This window comes from Scomber japonicus, chromosome 19 (assembly GCF_027409825.1).
Source record: "Scomber japonicus isolate fScoJap1 chromosome 19, fScoJap1.pri, whole genome shotgun sequence".
Lineage (NCBI taxonomy): Eukaryota > Metazoa > Chordata > Actinopteri > Scombriformes > Scombridae > Scomber > Scomber japonicus.
This window is the reverse complement of record NC_070596.1, coordinates 21,428,399-21,448,191: the sequence shown is the minus strand read 5'-3', so window position 1 is coordinate 21,448,191 and position 19,793 is coordinate 21,428,399. Positions and strand designations below refer to the sequence as shown.

General features: G+C 41.5%; 1 protein-coding gene across 1 annotated transcript; it reads right to left on the bottom strand.

Moving 5' to 3' along the window:
* Positions 1 to 1,377: 1,377 nt before the first annotated feature.
* On the bottom strand, positions 1,378 to 18,774 carry camsap1a (calmodulin regulated spectrin-associated protein 1a). Its single transcript, XM_053339911.1, has 19 exons — positions 18,588 to 18,774; positions 11,829 to 12,091; positions 10,224 to 10,385; positions 10,057 to 10,137; positions 9,416 to 9,448; positions 8,206 to 8,347; positions 7,843 to 7,982; positions 7,036 to 7,132; positions 6,813 to 6,939; positions 6,531 to 6,616; positions 6,044 to 6,128; positions 3,548 to 5,906; positions 3,307 to 3,443; positions 2,977 to 3,185; positions 2,749 to 2,811; positions 2,369 to 2,453; positions 2,112 to 2,233; positions 1,819 to 1,937; positions 1,378 to 1,668 (listed from the first exon to the last, which is right to left on the bottom strand). Exons 1-19 carry the CDS (start codon positions 18,772 to 18,774, stop codon positions 1,378 to 1,380), a joined length of 4,788 nt encoding a protein of 1,595 aa, XP_053195886.1.
* Between the last annotated feature and the right edge of the window lie 1,019 nt (positions 18,775 to 19,793).

Genomic DNA, 19,793 nt, shown 5'->3' with positions numbered 1-19,793 from the left:
AATAAATTAACATACAATAGAACACAATGAAATAAGACTCATAACATCTCTGAAAGCCTGTAACAGAATAAACCTCAAAATAGTGCCTGCTTTTTAGTAAACATAACTTGTACATAATGTACAAAAAATACTACTCAAAAAATGTACAAAATGCAGCAAACAAATATCAAGTATTGTGCAGTTTCCCCACCACGTTAAACCAGCCACTGACAGTCAGTCATTACATGAAAATTACTAGTGTTGCCAGGCAGCGTATTGAGCGCCAGAAGCTACATTAAAATCGTTTGTCTCACCAGAAGCCAGTGAGCAGTTAATGAGTAGCAAACAGCTCAGTGGCATAACTCAGTTCATTTGGGTTCAGCAAAATGAGCCAGTCAGGGATCTCACATGGTTCATCTGGGTGGTGGAATATAAGTATAAAGTTAATACAATATAATGCACTACTGATACGGTATAATGCACTGGGTCTCAAAAGCGTCTCATCTGGAATAAATACTTGTACAATTTATCCTACTGTAAAAACATTATTTTAAGACTTCTCTTCCACTGGAACAGCAGCTCTCAAACTAAAAAAAAAAAAAAAAGAAAAGAAAAAAAGAAATGTTTTGTTGCCTTGTTCCATTTTTCTGTTGCATGACAGAAGTTTTAAAGCATAATCCAGTAAAGAGCCAGTAAACACATTCAGAGCCTGGTGCATACAGCTCTCTCCAAACACAAATACTCACACACTTCTCCAAACACACTAAATAGAAAACAAGACTGGACAATACCACACACTGACATCCATTCCATACTTTGATTAAAAAAACATTTGTTCAAAGCTCCCTCTTCATGAAAGCACTGACCAGTAGTAGTAAATGGTGAATAAATAGGGGCTCTGGAGCCTGGATTTATCACAGCTGTAGGGTTTTTTTTGCCAAGCTGATATAGCAAAGAGTGAATGTTCACCACAACATGTCTGTAGTTGCACTTTGTATCAGTAGTATGAAGATTCAGCAGTATTCAACTTGAGGGTCCATTTCCTCTTAAGTCCATCATCAATAGTGCCAATTAAATGTAGAACGTACCTACCAATCATAACACAAAAGTGTGACATGCAAAATAAAATGGTAACAAAACAAAAAGAAAAAAATCATTGCAGTGCATTTAGTTGGCAGGTGTGTTGTATTCTCACACTGCTCCAGACTGACATCTCCATTCATGAGAGCATGTCGTACCCCTCCCACTTGCACTGGCAGGCTAACCCCACTGTCTAAAACACATCAGTCACATGATCGTGTGTCAGTCATCTCCAAGATTATTGGGTCCTGCCCAACAGTAATAGATACATCAAAAACTGTCACAATTGTCCATCTCTCCTTTCCCTCTCTTTTTTTCTCACTTCCTCCGTGCACTGCCTGGTCTCTTGGCCTGCCAGAGTTGATTGTGGATGGTCAGGGCGTCTATGCTGACCGAGACAGACTTGGCGGGGATGACGGTGAACTGCTTGCGGTCCGAGCTGTACTTGTAGAGCTTGTCAATCATCTTCCGGGTGATAAAGCGTGGCCCTGTGCCTGTGAATTTGACGATCTCCTCAGTGTCTGGTGAGAAACAGTAAATGGCGCGGAACTGGCACCCGCCGTCACGGAAGAGGATGATCAGATGATTGGACTCACACTTCTCCAGCTCCTGTAATCAGACATTAATGAAACGTAATTATTGAATGTGGAAAAACACAACTCCGAGACATAACTGTGTAAGAACCAAATCTACGTTTGCCAACTTACACAAAAAATAAAATTCAAACTCAATAAATTAATTTGAAGCGATCACACTTACCTCCAGAACAAAATTCTTCTGACCCTCATTGACCTTTCCGGCCAGGCAGCAGTGTGCGATGGCGTTGATGATGATTGGCTTGTTGGACTTGGAACTTGGCTCTTTGAAAAGTTTCGGACCTTTGACAAACAAAATATAACATAAGAGACAAATAAGAGAAATGGATAAACGTTTGCATGTTTTTAAAGGAATAGTTCAACATTTTGGGAAATATGCTTATTCACCTTCTCCCTGAAGCTAAATAGCTTACTAAGCAAGACATAAATAAATAGGTTCTCTGCATTACTGCTCACCATTGTACTCTGTTGAAGTGATAGAAGAGGCTATGGACGCACTTTCCCAGTCCCTCTCCATGTTCCTGCTAGATGCTCTGCTCAGCATAGGGAATGACTCCATAGAGCACACAGATCCAGCCCTAGAAGACGTACCCATTAGTGAATCAAATAACGATGCTGATATACAAGATAGGAACTGATAATCTCCATTAAACAGGATGTCACTCTGTGTAGATTTGGAATGACAATAAAGTTGAGCTTGAGCTTGAACTCACCTCTGTGACTCCGCCCCGCCAGAAATGACACTGTCTGCCTCAGTAGCCAAAGACAGTGTGGATCCACGATGACTGCTCAGATCAGCTGGAAGTCGCAGAGACAGAAGGATTTAGTAACAGTTACCTTACTAAATAAAACAGCAGTGTTGTTTGTCAATCCCACACCTGTTCAATTTCCACATGACAGGCAATGGGCCAAATCCTGTAACGTTTTTCTAAATACTAACTAGATTTTTATTAACAACTCCTGTGATTATGACAAATAGATCATTGCCATATCAGACTTGGATTTTAAACTATTGAGGGATTGGTTCAACAACTATTTTTATGGGCTGTGTATGCTTGATATCACATCATGCAGAGCAGGTTTGAAGGTTCACCTCCCCTGCAGCCTGCTGCTGAGCCCTGGGCTTTGATCAACATGGACACCTTCAGAGAATGACCTGCACAACACACAGGTGCACACTCAGAGCATGACAACCAATGTGCACAAGTGAACTGAATGGAAAATACACATACAACAGTGTACTTGATTACACGACAGCATGTAGACAGACAGGAGTAGTAGACAAAAATATAAGCCCTTGAAGAGGATAAGGTGCCCTTACGTGTGGCAGATCCTTTGGAGAGGCTGTTGGACTCTTCTCGGTGCAGTGACTTGGGCCTGCTCCTGCGGGATTTAGTCCGTGGGCGAGGCTTGACCAGACCCTGCTCCTCCATCAGTGCTTGCTGCTTCCTCTGCAGATATTCCTGCTTTATTAGCTCTCGTCGTGCCTTTTCCTCTTCTTTACGAACACGATCCTCTTCTGCCTTACGCCTTGAAAAAAGGAAAAAGATTTAATTCCATTTCAGTGTGTGACAAATATATAATCCTGTATACACCTATATCCACCTTAGACAATCCCTTATCCATGTTGTTAGAGTGTGTGAAAACATACCTAGCCTCGTCACGTTTAACCTCACTCTCTACTTCTTGCTGTTGTTTGCGAATTCTCGCCTCTTCGGCTTTGCGCTGCTGTTTGAGAAGGAAGGCAGCACGACGCTTTGCCATTTCATCTTCTGCCTTCTCATCATCCTGGAAAACAGAGGAGAATACTCATTATTCAAATACTATTTATGCTTTTTGGATGGTACTCTTCTCTTTAGCGCTCATGAATATGCAGATATTCTGAAGTTTACCTTAAAGAAGAAGCCTAGTACATTCTTCTGCTCGCCCTCTGCTGTGCAGTCTGTTAAATCTGTGCTGCCATCTTTCACTGAGTCCTTAAGCTCTGACAAGTCGACCTCAATCAGTTGACCCTTGACCCCTCCACCTATGGCCTCCGTCCCTGAGTTGCCAACCTGGTTCTCTTCTCTCTCTGCAGCCTGTGACAAAGATGTGGATGTATTGGAGATGACTGGCGGGTCCTGTGATTGGGGTTTGTCTGAGAATCGCCCATTTCCCTCTCCACAGCTGCGTTGGTTGGGGTCATCATGAACTCTGAAGGTGGTGCCTCTCTCTAACCTGGAGCTCTCAGTAATCCCTGCCTCCTGCCCACCATAAGTATATTCTGTAGGAGAGGGCGTGCATGGACTATCAGACTTGATCGAAGCCGTCTTGCTGTTCTCGTTTGTCTGCTTTCGCTCTGAGGCTTTGTTGCGTTGGCTGGAGCTAAGTTTGGGAGGACGGCGAGTGGGAGCAGTATTGCTGCCACCGATATCGACAAAGTGAACTGCGTACGATCTAGAGTCTGAGGTAGAGGGTGATGTGGGGGTTTGTGTTGTGTTGAGAGTTGTGCTAGGTTCTGATTGTACAGGATCTGGCGGTGAGGCCGCGCTCTGCTTCATCAGTCGGTCTTGTTGTAAGGAGAGCTGCATCATCTGCTGCTGAATAGAACTAATAGCTTCATTGAGGAGATCTATGGAGCGGGAACATTCATTCATGTCAGGTTCAGCTCCATTACCCTGGGGCAAGGTGTTCAGCCTGTTGTCTCTGTTTATCTTTCCTCCATCTGTTTGACCTGCCTTAGCCTGGACTTTCAGAGCATCAAGACAGGAGTCATCTTTGCAGGACTGGGTTTTCAATTTACTCTTGTCAGCACCAGCTAGTTCTGAGGAGGTGGAGTGTTTCAGGGGCAGGGGAAGTGTTTCACTCTTCCCTCCACCCTTCTTCACGATGTTTAAGAATGCAGCTTTCCCTAGCTTTAGTCTCTGACGTGCTGATAGGGTCTCCATCTTCTTCTTTTGATACTCTATAGCACGTCTTTGCTCTTCTAGCTGCATGTGCAGTTGCAGCAGCTCTGAAGGCACTACTGATGGACTCACCATCATATTCTTTCCCAACACTGAAGCAGGCTCCTTCCCCACCCAGCTGGAGCTGCCCTCACTCCTCAGCTGCCAAGGAGGGCAGGGGGTAATCTCCGAGCCATCTGGTGTGGTCTTTTGGGAGCTGCTGGTACTTGAGAATCCATCACGGAGGGCAAGTTTAAGGAGCTTTCTCTCTGCAAAGCTGGTCATTTTGACACTAGTGCTGCCTGAAGCACTGCAGCTGCTTGCCCAGGATATCGTACTGAGGCAAGGACTTGAGCGCCCACTGCCGTCTTCCTTATCATCCCGCTCACTCACCTTTAAGTCTTCCCTCAGCTTGGCTGACTCCCCCTCTCCCTCTCCAAATACACACACCTCACCCTCTTCTAAGAATTTTCCCTTTCCTCTCCTCACCACCTCTCTAGTCAGCTCCATCTGATCATCGTCCTCATCATCTTCCTCAAGATCTGCAATGTCTGAGTCAGAGTCAAGTCCTACATCCATCCCACTGGATAAAGGACTGTGGTGGTCTAGCTCTCCTGACGACAAATGAAGAAAAAAACCTTGGGGCTGTTTCTTCACAGGCTGAGGGGTGCCTGTCGACCCTTCCGTGGGTGGCCTTAGAGCGCTTGGGACTGATTCTGCCATAGGTGTGGGTGTAAAAGTGCTTCTGTTTGCCTCAGACACCAGAGCTTTCTTCTGTGAGGTGGTTGGGCCACTGGTGGTTGTTTTCCTGTAAGCTAGCGCTGCTCTAGAGCGACTCTCACCACTCTCCTCCTCCTTGTTCAGACTGATGCTCTTCTCTTTGGCTGGCTTAGGGACGGCAGGCATCAACGGCTCCAGATAGTAGCTGTCTGCCTGGTGGTCTGGAGTAAAAGGACCCGCATCAAGGCGAGGAGAGCAGCGACTATTAGAAACCCTTGAGGTGGGGGTTGCATTGTGAACTTCCAGCTCATCCTGCTCCATGTCACTCTCAAGTCGTTGTCTGGAAAACACAGGAGGGTGGATAACAGCAACCAGCTCCTCCTCCTCTATTTCCTCCTCCTCATCCTCTATTCGAATGTGACTGAGAAGACTTTGACCAGAGAGTCTGTGTTGAGACAGTGCTCCTGACCCCAGCAAGTGACTGGGGGTAATACTCATAATGTTGGAGGCCAAGCTGTCTTTGCTGATGGAGCGAGCGAGGCTGATGTTGTCTGTATCATCCTCGAGAGGAAAGTGGAGGGCATAGGGGACTGGCTGTGATAAGGGTCTGGAGAGAGAGAGAGGGAGGAATATGATTAAAGCAAGCTGAGTGAAATCAATCAAGAAACAATAAATCTTCTGTTATAACTGTACCTGCCTCTAGATTAAATAGAGTAACTGTGAAGGTTGTATTAAACTGCTCACCTCTGCCTCCTCTCTGGCCAGGCCAGTACTGCTCCCTGATTCTGCCCATCAGAACGTGTCAGAGAGTTGGACCGATTACTCAGCTCTGTACAAAGAAAGTATCTGTATTAGAAAATGGACGATCAAAACATGCAATATCAATGGTTGATTTCAACAAACTGAGGAATTCCCAAACTACAATATTAAGATGACCCCACAATAATCTAATATAAAAATAACTCTAAACATTAAATTCAGTCCCCGACAGAATCTCTGTTATTAAAAGTTATTAAAAGTTATTAATTAAGAACTGATAAAGTACATTGTTTTATGTTTGAAGTGGACAGACAAGGAAAAAACAAGAAAATAACTTGCATTAAGATTACAATCGAAAGGTCTGTATCTTCCCTCTCCATTTTCTCTGCCCTCAGGCCTGTGATTATATAAAGTTTGAAGATCTTTGTCACTTGAGTCAGCAAACTCAGCACTTAAGTACATATTTCATTACCTGAAGTGTCATCCTCAAGCCTCTTCTGTTGTCGCTGTCTCAGTGGCAGGAGAGAGTGAGATGGGCTTAATGAGCTTTGTTTAGTGCTGTGAGGGAAATAGAGAGATATTAAATTTTTACAATTAAATCTGGTTTGACTTCTAAGATGTTACCATATAGTTATGTGTGATATTGTAATAATGTAATGTGAAAAAGTATAGAACATTAATTTATAAAACAGTAACTTGAAAGTGAAACAGGTTATGTGTGGTGTTTCTGAAAAACACAGTTACTGTATATTACCCGAGGTCAGGGCTTGGGGGCGTGGTCAAGACGTCAGCAGAGTTTGATGATGTCAGGAAACTACGTTTAGTGACATTGGAGATGGGTACATGGCTTCGAGAACTCTTCGGCTGCAGCAGCAATCTCACTACAAAAATTGTAGAAGGGGATATTAACCATTAGAAGAAGACCCATTAGCAATTCAATAAATGTTAACAGAATACATTAAGACAGCATGCATTACCATCTCTGATTTCCTGAAGGTCCCTGGGCTGTACAAAGTCAGGCTTTACAACCTCACACCACCAGAAGAGCTCAGCAATGAACACCATCATGTTATGCTGCAAGATACAAGGTCAAGTTTAGTGGCAAGGCACAGCAATGAATACTGCAGTGTGTTCCTTAAAGCTAACGTAGTCCAAATTTTTATATCTCAATGGATCACATGACTGTGTATTTGAAAGAGGTCAATTGTTATAACAAACCCAACCTCACTCTGCAGTTCCCCTGAACGCTACAGAGCCTCTTAGCTTATCTTTAAGACCTTTGTTTTGGTGTTACAGCCTGTGATTTTACAGTTTTGATTCAGACTCAGCACTCTTATCAGCACTATTTTAAACCACAAAAACCTCTGATATACTGAGGTTCTTGTGTCGAAAGAAAAGTCAGACGAAGGTACTTTCTAGCTAACCACATTGAATTTGATGGAATATTTAACACACGTAATTTCCTTACAAAATTAACCTGAAAATGTGCAGATTTGTCTGTTTTTAAGCATAGCATAAGTAAGCAGAATGATCCAGGCATTTAACATAGTAAAACAGAGATAAACTTTTTCAGGAGGACACAACCACAAGTCCAATTAAATGCGTCATCAGGATCTGAAAATATAGGCCCCATTTGTTAACATGATTGCCATTTTAACTTTAAAAGGTCAGTGTAGCGTTTACTTCTATGTCAGTGTAGCGTTTACTTCGTCATCACCTAGTCATAAATGTCCGAAATGCAATTAATGCAGGTTTAAGGTATTTTCTGGGTTTTTTTGGCTCACCCTCAGTACTGGTGGAGAATACAATATGTCCTCAGGCTTCATATAGAAGCACTTGTTCAGGTATTCATTAGAGAACTCCTTCAATAGCTGGATGTTGTAGATGCTGTCTGCTATGGAGGGGACCTCCTTCAGACAGATATCTGCAAAAAACAGGATGCACAGAACAGTCAACACTATCATCTACAGAATATTGCGTTCTATGATAGGTAAGTGGTAGAACAAGGTCTTTTAAACCTATTTCTAATGCAAGTCAGAAGATCTTAAAAGATCATATAACCTTCGGCATGAGGGGCTCCAGGAAGTGAACAACTACAGTATCTAATGCCTTTCTTCAGTGGCTCTAGTAGTAGAGTGTTACTATACCTTCCAGTCTGATGAGTTCTGGGCAATAAAAGTGGATCAAAGCTAGTAGTGCCGAGCCGTCAGAAATATCCTTCAACAGGTCGTCCAACAGGGGGAAGTGTTGAAGTGTCCGACCTGACAGGTGATCTCTGCGATAACGTACCTACGCAACCACAGAGGGCCCAAGTTCAGATAAACTAATCTCATCAAAACGGAGCCACATGCTCACTTATCACATGCACACAGAACAATATTCACCATGTAAATTATTTTTGATCATTTATTATTTTCTAGCTCTCTTTAACACATATCATGTGCTTATCATGTATCAGTTAAGGTCTTTTAAAGAGACATCTGATCTGTCATATGGTACTGTAATAGTGTTTGTATTTTCACGCAACTCTTAAAGATAGTAATCCCTTTCAGGTACAAGAATTTAACAAAGACTGAGATGCACGTGATCAATGATTTAAAAAAAAAAAAGAAAAATACAATAAGGGATAGGATGAAAGGATAAAAGGGTCAATGGGGAGTACATTACCACACGGGAGAACTCCACAGGCTCCAATAAGCAATGGGCCAGAGCATGCATTAAATCAGGCTGGTGAAGGAAGAACGAGATGATTGGGAAGAAGTTAATAAAATGAGGCAAGCCATGACTGGATGAGTGGCTCCATACAGGTTGTTTATGGCAACAAAGACTTAGAAGGGCCTGGTAGTTCATCAGGTTTCAGGGTTTCACAACAAAAATCAACAAAAAAGAAGAAACCACACAAGGAGTAGACACAGTGATGTGTTTGTGTGTGTGTGTGTGTGTGTGTGTGTGTGTGTGTGTGTGTGTGTGTGTGTGTGTGTGTGTGTGTGTGTGTGTGTGTGTGCGCATTCTGAGAGGAGTGATGAACATGTAACTGAGCTGAAAAATTAAACAACTCCCTAAGGTTTCATGCAAGGTAAAAAGCAAATAAAAAAGGGAGGAGTTTTGTGAGTGTGCTATTTCTTCCTTTGCCACCAAGGGGCGCTGTGTCATATCACTGTATTTAAATGTCACACCATTCTATATAAAACTAGTCTTAATAATGCCTGGCTAATTTCTTGTTTGGCCAGTTAGTTTATTTTTACTTTAGCTGTCACATTGTGATGTCCCAATATAACACTGACAATTATACACTTTAAAGACACACACATACACACACGCACACATATTGGAAGTTGCTACGTCGGTGGCACTTACAGGTACAAGCTTCCAGTACCATTTGGAGGGAGACTAGTGTCCAAGAGGCAGGAAGGGGAGGAATTTAGGGGGGAGACACAAACAGGAAGAGCAGCAGACAAGTCAAGGGTCAGATACAGTGATAATGAATCAGATTATCCCCAGTTACCATGGAGACAGATCTGATTTTACAACTGGAAAGAGTTAGGCTGGATGAGTCAAGGATATGTAGTTTAACAGAGAATAGGGAAATGAAGAAATAGAACTATGAGAATAAAGAACTACATTTGTGTATTATAATTTTAAAGTTTCATGAGTACAGTTACACCGTGTGCTGTCCCATTATTTCAGTCAATTTTCCTTTTCTGATTGGCTGATAGGAACCAAACCATGCCACACACTTCAAAGTTGTGTTTGAATCCGTGATCAGAAGGTGACATGAAGTGCTCATCAGATCACAACGCAAGCAAGATCTGATGACAAAACCTACACCCGTTACAGTTAATGCACCCAGTGAGGACAAGATACATCATGCGAGTGAAATCACAGCCAGGAGGACAATAGACAAAGACAACAACGTCACTAAAGAAAGACAGTGTGTTACATAGAGGAGCTTCTTTCTGAGGCAGTGAAAGAAAGAAACGAGGAGAGAGGGGGGATACCTTCTGGTGACTAGGTGATTCCAGCAAATGTTGTTTCATTTTCAGCTCTTTTTCTGAGATCTCCCTCATCTTCATGTTCACCTTTAAGCGACAATGATACTGTAGGTCAACGCAAGTGAAAGAATACTCAAACGCAAACATAAATACGTGAATGTTTGGTTTCTTACCTTGTTGATCCAAAAGACCATTGCGTCTTCCAGGTCAAAAGGCAGCTCCTTGGAGGCACTGAAGTTCGAAAAGCGCTTGACACTGGATACAACCCTCTCAATGCTGATCATCTCCACTGTGTAGGCCATCATCAGGGCATCAATGAGGTGGATGTGGGAGCTCTGGAATAACATAATAAACAGGAAGAGATTATGAGTTGTCTTTGAATGTAACAACAGCAAGATAATTTTGGATTTGATGGGCTATACTGTATATTGTTACTATTCAATGACATTCCTGCCCCATGTCTGATTTAACATGCTACAAAGTCATTCATGTTTTCACACTTTCCATACATGGTCTTCAATCTACTCTTGCTGGGCCTGCAGAGAGTCAATTATGCAAGACAAACACAGTATTCCTTAAGTGGTTACATTGTAGTTACATACAAAATTAAACAGAGATGATTTCAATGGGATTTCTGATTTTTAAATAAGAATACTTAGACCATTATTTAGTCAGGGAATAAAAGGTTTTTACACTTGAAGAAGTATCACCAAATAAGCTGGCAACCTACACTTGCCATCTGGCCAAGAGCTAATGTGACTTTTCTTGCAACTGCCAAATGTGAGCCAAGAGAAATGGGATAAATAATTCATCAGTGGACGAGACAGGTTTTGCAGGTTTTAAGAGTGTGTACCTAAAATATTCATGAAGCAAAATGAGCCAAAAGGCTAAGAATTTTTAATTTACTATGAACTCACTGCTCAGAGGTACTGTATTAATTATATCTGACAAGTGTGAAGGCACAAAAGTCAACAAGGCCAGCTGACAAACGGTTTATGTTGAGTTGTAAAGTGTCAATATGAATACAGCTTATACTCTAGATTCATATTTAGCTCAAATGGAGACACTGAAGAGACTCAGATACACCTATTCATTCTCTATAAAATTTCAGAATCAAAAATCAAGGTCATGTTTTGAAGTCTACTGAGAAAGAGTTGATATTCAGGTGATGTTTCATTGCAGTGAAAATGTTTCTCCCACATAAACCTTTGCCTTTTCACACCATTATAATACTGTGTGTGAGTCATAGAAATGGCAGTAAGTCAGGACAAGGACTTCAGCAACCTTTTCATGTGTAGGCTAGTAAGGATTTTGTTTTTAGCAGGCTGTAAGTCCTGCCCTGTTTCCATGGCAACTCAGTGATGGAGCATCTCTTAGGGCGCTTTCACACCAACAGCAGTTGGTGCGCACTAAACAGTCCATTCGGACCAAAAGCTCTTAGTTCGGTTCGTTTTCATTGGTGTGAAAGCATCAATCACACTCCGCACTAAATGCCGACCTACCGAAAGATGAGGGAACGTCAGTCAGACCAATCTTGATTCGTTTGCAGGTGTGAACACGGACCACACCGCAGTCTGTATGCTACATAGTAACAATTTTAACTGCCTGGTGCGGACCAAATAATCAAACTAGTGGTGTGAAAGTGCCCTTAGATTGTGGTTAAAAAACACCTTTTGCATTGTGTGCCATAGACAGCAGATAATAATACTTATATGCACTACTTCCACTTTTTAATTTGCTGATTGACATCTTTCAGATATTTGGATTAAACTACCCACCATTTTTATGGGAGCCGAGCTAAGGTCCCGACTGGAGACTGGTGTGTTGTCGGTCTCCAGGACATAGATGCCTTTCCTGGAGAGGGCCTGGATGACAGACTGATGGCTTTGGAGCGAGGCTGCCTGCTCAGCGTGCAGGATGAACCCACACACCCGGCAGTAGAGCTCTCCAGATAGCAGCAGGTGGATGATGGGGGGCTTAATGTGTTCCTGCTCATACTGGTCAGTGTAGAAGGGGTCCCGCAGGTCAGCAGGGATGTGATCTGGAAAGAAGAATAATGAAAAGCATACATGGATTTTAAATTAATGTTGACCTGTTTTTTTTTAAACTATTGAAGTTTTATTAAGCCACATTTCAGGCCATGCAGCCACACTCAGACTATTATGCACAAACACGTGTCCACCAATGTGTCACCATGTTACATAACAGAGGATCTCTCAGGACGCAGACTTGCAAGGTATTAGGCTGTCTAAGAAGAAACCAGTGCAAGAGGAGAGAACTCAGCCAAAGTCAATGGTTAAACAGCGTGCCAGGTAGCAAGCCTGGAGGCCGATGGGTTGACCAGAGGTTTTAAGCCAATGAGCTAACAGGACTTAGCTCTCATACTTAAGCTGACTGTGTTGTCCCAGCCAGCCTGGTGTTTTCCTGCTCATGTACACAGACATGAGGCAGCTATTTTTATATGCCTTGGACATGCTAATCCAGAGTTAAGGCCTGAAGCACTCATGAAATTTAGCTTCCACCGCTTTCTGGGTAGGCAGGAGGCAACAGAGAGACTATTCAAACATGACGCTAGCCAGAAAACAGCCTGATGAAGTTAGCAAACCAGCAGGGTTATGTCTTTGATAAGGGCAACAGATGAAAGCTATTTAAGCCATTTAAAATTATATTTAAAATAAGGTTGATTTCCCTCTCCTTTGAAAGACATTATCTTATTTCACAACCTTTTAGTAGTTCCATCCGTCAAAACAGCCAGTCTTGATTACATTTTATTTTCCAGATAACTCTCCACTCAATATACAGTTATATACAGCTTAAAATAACAGTTCAACATGTTAAGCAATACGCTTATTTGCTTTCTTGTCAGGAGTTGGATGGGAATACCATTGTCATGTCAGTGCAGTTATTGTAACATGAAGCTAAAGTCAGTAGCTTAGCTTAGCCTAGCATAAAGATTCAAACTATGCCAACTTATTGAGTCACTGACCAAATCAGTAGCTCTTAGCTGTGGAGCTCCTCACTGGTGACTCAGAATCTGCAGAGGACTGAATGTACTACTGAACTAGACAGGTCACCAGAGTTTTGTAATTTACTCTACTATCCAATTAGCATGTCATATTTAGTTTGTTTAAGCCATGTAAAACTTAAAAATTGTGGTTTGTGTCTACTGAATGTCTGGCAACTTCACCATGATCAGAAGACTCCAGGAAATCATTACCACACATAAAATCCCTGTAAAAACACAAATTGTCGCTTTTACACTTCAGTTCTACAAACAGAAGACATATAATGGATTAATTTAGGATCAAAACTTTGGACAGGGTCAGGCTACCTCTTTGACCCTGTTTACAGTCTTTATGCTAAGCTAAGCTAATCACCTCTTAGCTTTAGCTCTGTAATTAAAGCACATACGTAAGTGTGGTATTGATCTTCTGATCTAACTCTCGTCAAGGAAAGAAACTAATTGTATTCTACAAAATGTCAAACTATTCCTTTAACATGAGAGTACATTAGTGCCAGTGCTCAGTAATCACACGTATAAAAAAAGAAGCTAATTAGGAAAATATGACCAGTGCTATAAAATACCAACATAATTGCATCAGTATAATCAATACTCCTCCTTTCTTTTCTCATTTTGCTTCCCATTAGTTAACTGAGATGAAAAGGCAAAATAAGACATCCATCAGTGGAAAACACACAGCAAGCTCAGATATACAGCTCACTGAAGACCTCAGCTGTGTCTTTCACAGCAGACTGCTTACTTGGCACTGTGTACCTCCAGTCTCTGTTTCACTCTCTGCTGTTGTGTTTTGCTGCCATATGGGCCTAAGAATCACAGAACATTTGTAAAAATACTCATTGTGCATCCTTCCAGGTCTGTGTTTATCTGTCTCATTTGTGTTTCTCTCAACAAAACCAAATCTTGCAACTCCTCCTGCAGCCAATCTTCAATCACAGCAATTTCTTGAGTCCCAGCTGTCCCTGAATGCCCCCTCATCCTCCCTGGTTGCTGTGGAGATGGTGATGGGAAATGCCAGCATAACCGGTGGGGGCTGGGTGGCTGTCCCATCTCCTCACAAAAGGCTTGCTCACTGAATCGTTTTTTATGGAGCCTGACATCAGGAGGTGTGTGTGTGGCATGGAGACTCAGAAGGGGGTGGCAGGACCTCCTCTCTAATCCTAGTTACTCCTTATATGTTTATTATCCACCTGATCCAAGCTTTAAAGCCCACCCTGGCGTGTGTGTGGTGTGTGCACGTGTGAGGGAAATCAAGAGGGAGGGAGGGGAAGCAGGGGAAGCCTTTGTTCCTATTTTTCAGACACAAGGTCAGACTGATCTGCAGAGGTCCTTTCCGATGGTCCAAGCAGAGCTGTTAGACTCTGGGTTCTGCAGGGAGAAACACAAAGCTATACTCTCTATTAGGACGGCTTAATGGAGAATCCACCAGGAGATGTGTTGGGAAAACATAGCCTTTAAGCCGATGCACCCTTTAGGCACAGTTAGATGTCTGAACCTGCAGAAATGAAAGCAATTTGATGTGCTACTGTTGAGCGAGCTCTGAGATATGTCACATATGCTTGCACTTACTGTAAATAAATATACAATATATAACCTTGTAGTGGTCACCAAAAATGCTAATGTTTCATTTCATGGTACTGGCTGAAAATGCACTGTATGATTTGATATTATTACTGTGCATACTATCAGTCAACACTATTTTGAGGTCATCTACAAGTATTGTTTATATTACACAATATAATAGAGCTAAAAGCAGCTGATATCAGCTTATTGAAGACACATCTATATGGGTATATGTGTTAACCTGTGAGTAACAAGATACTACAGTACAGAAATGCCAACGATAAAATGTAGGAACTGTATTTCCATTAGATAGTTTGTCCACCTGAGAACAATGAAAGTTTAATTTTCAACAGTAAAATATCTCACTCAGCACATATAATAGTGACAATTTTTGATTACATTTAAGGGACCTTTATTAAACAAGTTTGTGTTTGTTGTGTCTAGGTTAAAATTACTATCACTATCATATCATTTTCAGATTTGTTATTAGCATCAAAGCTCCAGTACTGACTGTGACTCTCACTTACATTCTCTATTAATCTAATGTAAATAAAACAAAATAAAAACGAGATGTGTTATTTTATTTATCTGTGTTGCAGCTTTAGGATTAAGTGACTAACTACTGACAAATATGATAAAAGAAAAAAATATAAAACTATTAAGTTTTCTAGTCACATTCAAGAAAACTAGCAAACAGCAAACTAGGAGCCACTTCAGTCGATAAATATTGCACGCAACACTACCTTAAGTAAAATTTAATTAAAAACCCCAAAGAAAATTATTTCATGATTCAGGTGCACCAGTCCTCAATCTCACTCAGCCCCATTTTGGTGGTTTGTTTCATCCTCTAAAAGTCTACTTACTATTCTTAAAACTTCATCAGAGACGGATATTTAGGAAGTAAAGGTGTGTAAAATGTGAAACAGTCAGACTAATGAAGCTTATAAAGATAAGTGTGAGCTTCCTTCAGTAAAGCAAGTTTTATCATGGTTCAGACGATTAAGTTATTTAGTGGCAAGTATAAGAACACATTCTGCCTCTAATCACAAAAAAACAAAAAACAAAGCCAGTGGTTCCGTTTTCTAGAAATGACATTAAGAAAACATTTAAATGTTTCTCCAGAGGCCATTAATAAAAGTGCCATGACTTAAACAAACAGGCTGTGTTGAACAAAGACACAAGCCTTCAGGTCCAATCCCATTAAACACTTAAACATGTGACTATCTGTGGTGACTTTCACACCAGCACAAACAGACAACACAGTGCCTCCAGCAGTACTGTGTTGTCTGGTTTGCAGTCTAATCTAATGAGCATGTTTTGGTTCTTCTGACCTCTACACTGACTAAGGATGACGTCAGAAAAAGCAGACAAAAAACTGATGCACTGTTTTTTTTAAAGAGGTATAATTTCATAACAGGGGCACATCACTGCTATATATATATATACTGGGTTATTTACTCAGGCTTACTACAAGCTCAGAATAACCACATATTCACAAATACAAACTTAAATTCTATGTCTGTAATTCAATCTAGTCAAACCTAAATTATTGGTATTTTTCATGTATAGATCCAGCACCACATTATGACGATGCTAACACTGAATAAATGAGCATCAATCAGTAGGACGTCAAAGAGTAAAACTTCACAACAAACAGTGGAGGAGAATCTTAATGCGGAGATACTGTGACCCCCAAAATTTTATGATTGATTAGTCAATCAACAGAGGAGCAAAAATGACAGAAATGTCAAGTTCCAGCTTCTCAATTGTGTGGATTTGCTACTTTTCTTGTTGTTGTATATCATCTTAATCTAAATATCTAAAAATTCCTTGTTTTGTACATCCAACAGTCTGGACCTACAAAATGAAAACTGATTTTTGTCACCATTTTCGGACATTTTGTCGACCCAAGCAATCTGCAGTAATCTCTAGACTAAGTAATCGAGAAAGTAATCTGCAGATTAAATGATAATGAACATAAATTCTTGGCTTAGTTGCAGCCAAACATGATGTTCAGATAAGTAGGAAGAAGTTCTGACTCATACTGGCATGACCAAAATAAATCAGGGTGAATGTGAGGTGAAATACATATTGTTAACTATAATTATATTTAAACAGATGCCTGATTTTATGTATATAACATTAAGCCACTTAACTCTCAAAACATATAATTCCAGTACTGATAATACTGGGTGAAAATGGAGGCAAGATAATGAGGCTACAAATCAGTCCATTGATAAAAGGGCTCCTTAATGTCCCTGGCACGCTGTCAGGACGAGCCAATCAGATTATGGGAAGCAGGAAGCTTGACAGGGAGGTATTGATGGTTTTGTGTTTATTATGGGCATCTGATCTCTGCCCTGGAACAACCCAGTGTTGGATAACAGAGGGGTAAAGCTTTAACCAGCAAAATCAAGGCTCAGCATAAAAAAGGCTCCAGTTGTTGGGAGATTAATGCAATACCAAACCTGCTGGTGTGGTGTAATAACTTTGGTTGCCCCTGAATGTGCGTTCACATAATTGCAACACATTTCAGGACTGTTTACTTTCATTTTTACGCCATCCTCCCTGTTCAGCTGCTGGTTACCTCACCTCACCTCACCCCACATTCAAAGCCTTTACTACTTTTTCGGTTCGTTCGTGCTTTACAGTCAATTTACTGAGTCATCCACTGCAACACAGCAGACAGCACTGTAAGGAAGGAAACACTTAGACTACTGTATGTCTCGCTCATAAAACGGATATGATGACAAAGACTTTTCCTTTACTGAATGTCTCTGTGTCTGCCTCACCAATGCCTCATTGTCATACTGAGACTAGTAGGCCTGCATTAACAGCACTGCTGACCCCCTGAGCACCCTCCTCAGAGAGCAATCAGTGTGACACACAAACCCACATCCAGGCACTGATTTCCAGACATTTACTTACAGCCTGCCGATGTAGAGCAATCATTTTTAATGTTTTAGTAGAGCTCATCAGAGATGGCAAGGCTAGTGACCTGTGCATAAAAGACTTTGGATTGTCATGAGAGATCGGCCTGTGTCTTCATGCACAAACATGGACTGCTGGTATGTTATCAATGAACTATAATTCACTTTAAACAGTGAAAATAAGTAGACAAAAAGGCAAATGGCACTATGAATGATACTAAATTATTGTGTGACAATTTATAAATCCATCTTTGTTAACAGGAAGGTTGTAAACACATTAATATGTGGTTTACTAAATAGGAAGTGGAGATCTACATGGAATGAATCCTTACTGTCTTCTTTTGAACAAAAACGATATGGTGTTTTTAGCTTCAACTATAAACTGGTGGCATACTGGTTTGAAACATATAACATACAATACAAACATGACATGCCTGGTTTGAATCCACATATTTAGAGTCTGCATCTCTGCTATCAACTACGTAACAAAAGCAAAATATTGATAACACATTTCCAAAGCCCTTCATGCACAGTTCTGGTCAATGCACTGATGCTATTATGTGACACTTATTGGATATCAAACAGATGTGATAGGCTTATAGTATATCAGCTAATAATACAAGTACTGCAATATAAAGACCAGGCTAAATATATATATTTAGATATATATATATATATCTATTTCATCCATTGGTCAATTTATAAGCTTTAGAGAAGGTGTGTTGTTTTTGTTTGGAACCGGTGCAATTGCTATGCCTCAATAAACATGATTTGCATCTAACAATCTGTTTAGGCCACTAGATTGCATTGCACAAACATCATATAGAGGCTATAAAGGTTGTTGATATCATTAGTCGGGAAATATATCTCCACTCTCTAAGTGAACCATTTCGGTCTCCATGTCACACAACCAGAGCTCATTTCATACACAGTGAATGAATGCAAAAATAAAACACCCTATACTGTGAGTACAAACACTCACTCAAGGTCTCAACAGTGAGATGTAACCACAGAGGAAGTCTTACCTATACCATAAGCTTTGGCAAACAACCAGCGGAGATTTGCGTCTATTTTGGCTCTTGCAGAGTCGTACAGCTCCAGCGGTACAACCTGAGCCTCCATGCCTCCTCCTCCTCCTCCGGCATCATCTGCCGCCGCTGCTGCTACTCTCCTCCTGGTGCTGTCCCTGCCAGCACTCGCCTCCACTTCCATCCTGCATGGAGAGACACGGAAATATCATAACCAGTCTCAACCGACTGCATTACATCATCGATATACAAGAGAAACAACAGGCAGCTCGGGCCTGGCTCACTGACAACACCTGCCCTGGTGATGGTGATGAGGATGAGGAGGATGATGGTGGTGGTGATGATCATAATAGGACGCACCATACATAGGCTCACCTACACTAACCTGCTGGTGTTGTCTCAACTCTCACCTTCATCTTGATTCTATTTTTAATGTCACCACATAAGCACGCACACACTCGATTTGGATATTGTTCAGCTGACGATCAGCTGATGATGTGTTTGGTTGGAGTGAATGAAAAGCTGCACTTTGAGACCTCCATTATGCATAATATAGGCCTACACCTTCTGTTTTATTGTTGCCTGTCAGAAAGGAAGCATAATTACCATCTTTTCACAGCTGCTGTAAGGTATTTAGCTCAGTCCAGTCGAGCCTTTGGCAGGTTGACCATTGAATGATCCAATCGTTTACTGTATTGCTAAAATGCGCATACGTAGCCTACTTCGAAATTTAAGGCTTTACACACAAATAAAGGCTCACCTCTAAGGGCTCATTGGGTCTCGTCCGCGGCTGTATGTTGGAGATGTGCTGTTAAAACGCCGACATGCTGGCCTGGCTTCAGCTAACAGTGAAATAACAGAGGACTCCTCCCCAACCAGCGACACAAATCTCCGGCCTCCCAGGATAAAGCTGCGTGCCGCGACTGATGGTCGATAATCCAATAATAAAAATCTCACTGGCAACCATACGGCAGTTTGTTTTCGAGGAAAATATTAACGCCCAAAAGCCGGTTGATTCATATTTGCTGTCATCGCCTCTGAGAGAGAGAGGACCAGCAGGGTCCAACAACAGCGACCGGACAGCCCTGTTGTAGGAGCCTGTCTCTATGGGGACGAGCTCGGCTGTAACACACCTGTTCACCTGCTGAGGGCGCTGTATACCTGTACACAGAGAGAGCCTGAGCATTAATCATCTGCAGCAGT

Coding starts and splice junctions, on each gene's coding strand:
- camsap1a (XM_053339911.1), bottom strand. CDS start 18,774: ATGGAAGTGGAGGCGAGTGCTGGCAGGGACAGCACCAGGAGGAGAGTA. Junction 9,449..10,056: donor AATCACCTAGTCACCAGAAG/GTATCCCCCCTC, acceptor CTTGGACACTAG/TCTCCCTCCAAATGGTACTG. Junction 7,983..8,205: donor AGAACTCATCAGACTGGAAG/GTATAGTAACAC, acceptor TGTTTTTTGCAG/ATATCTGTCTGAAGGAGGTC.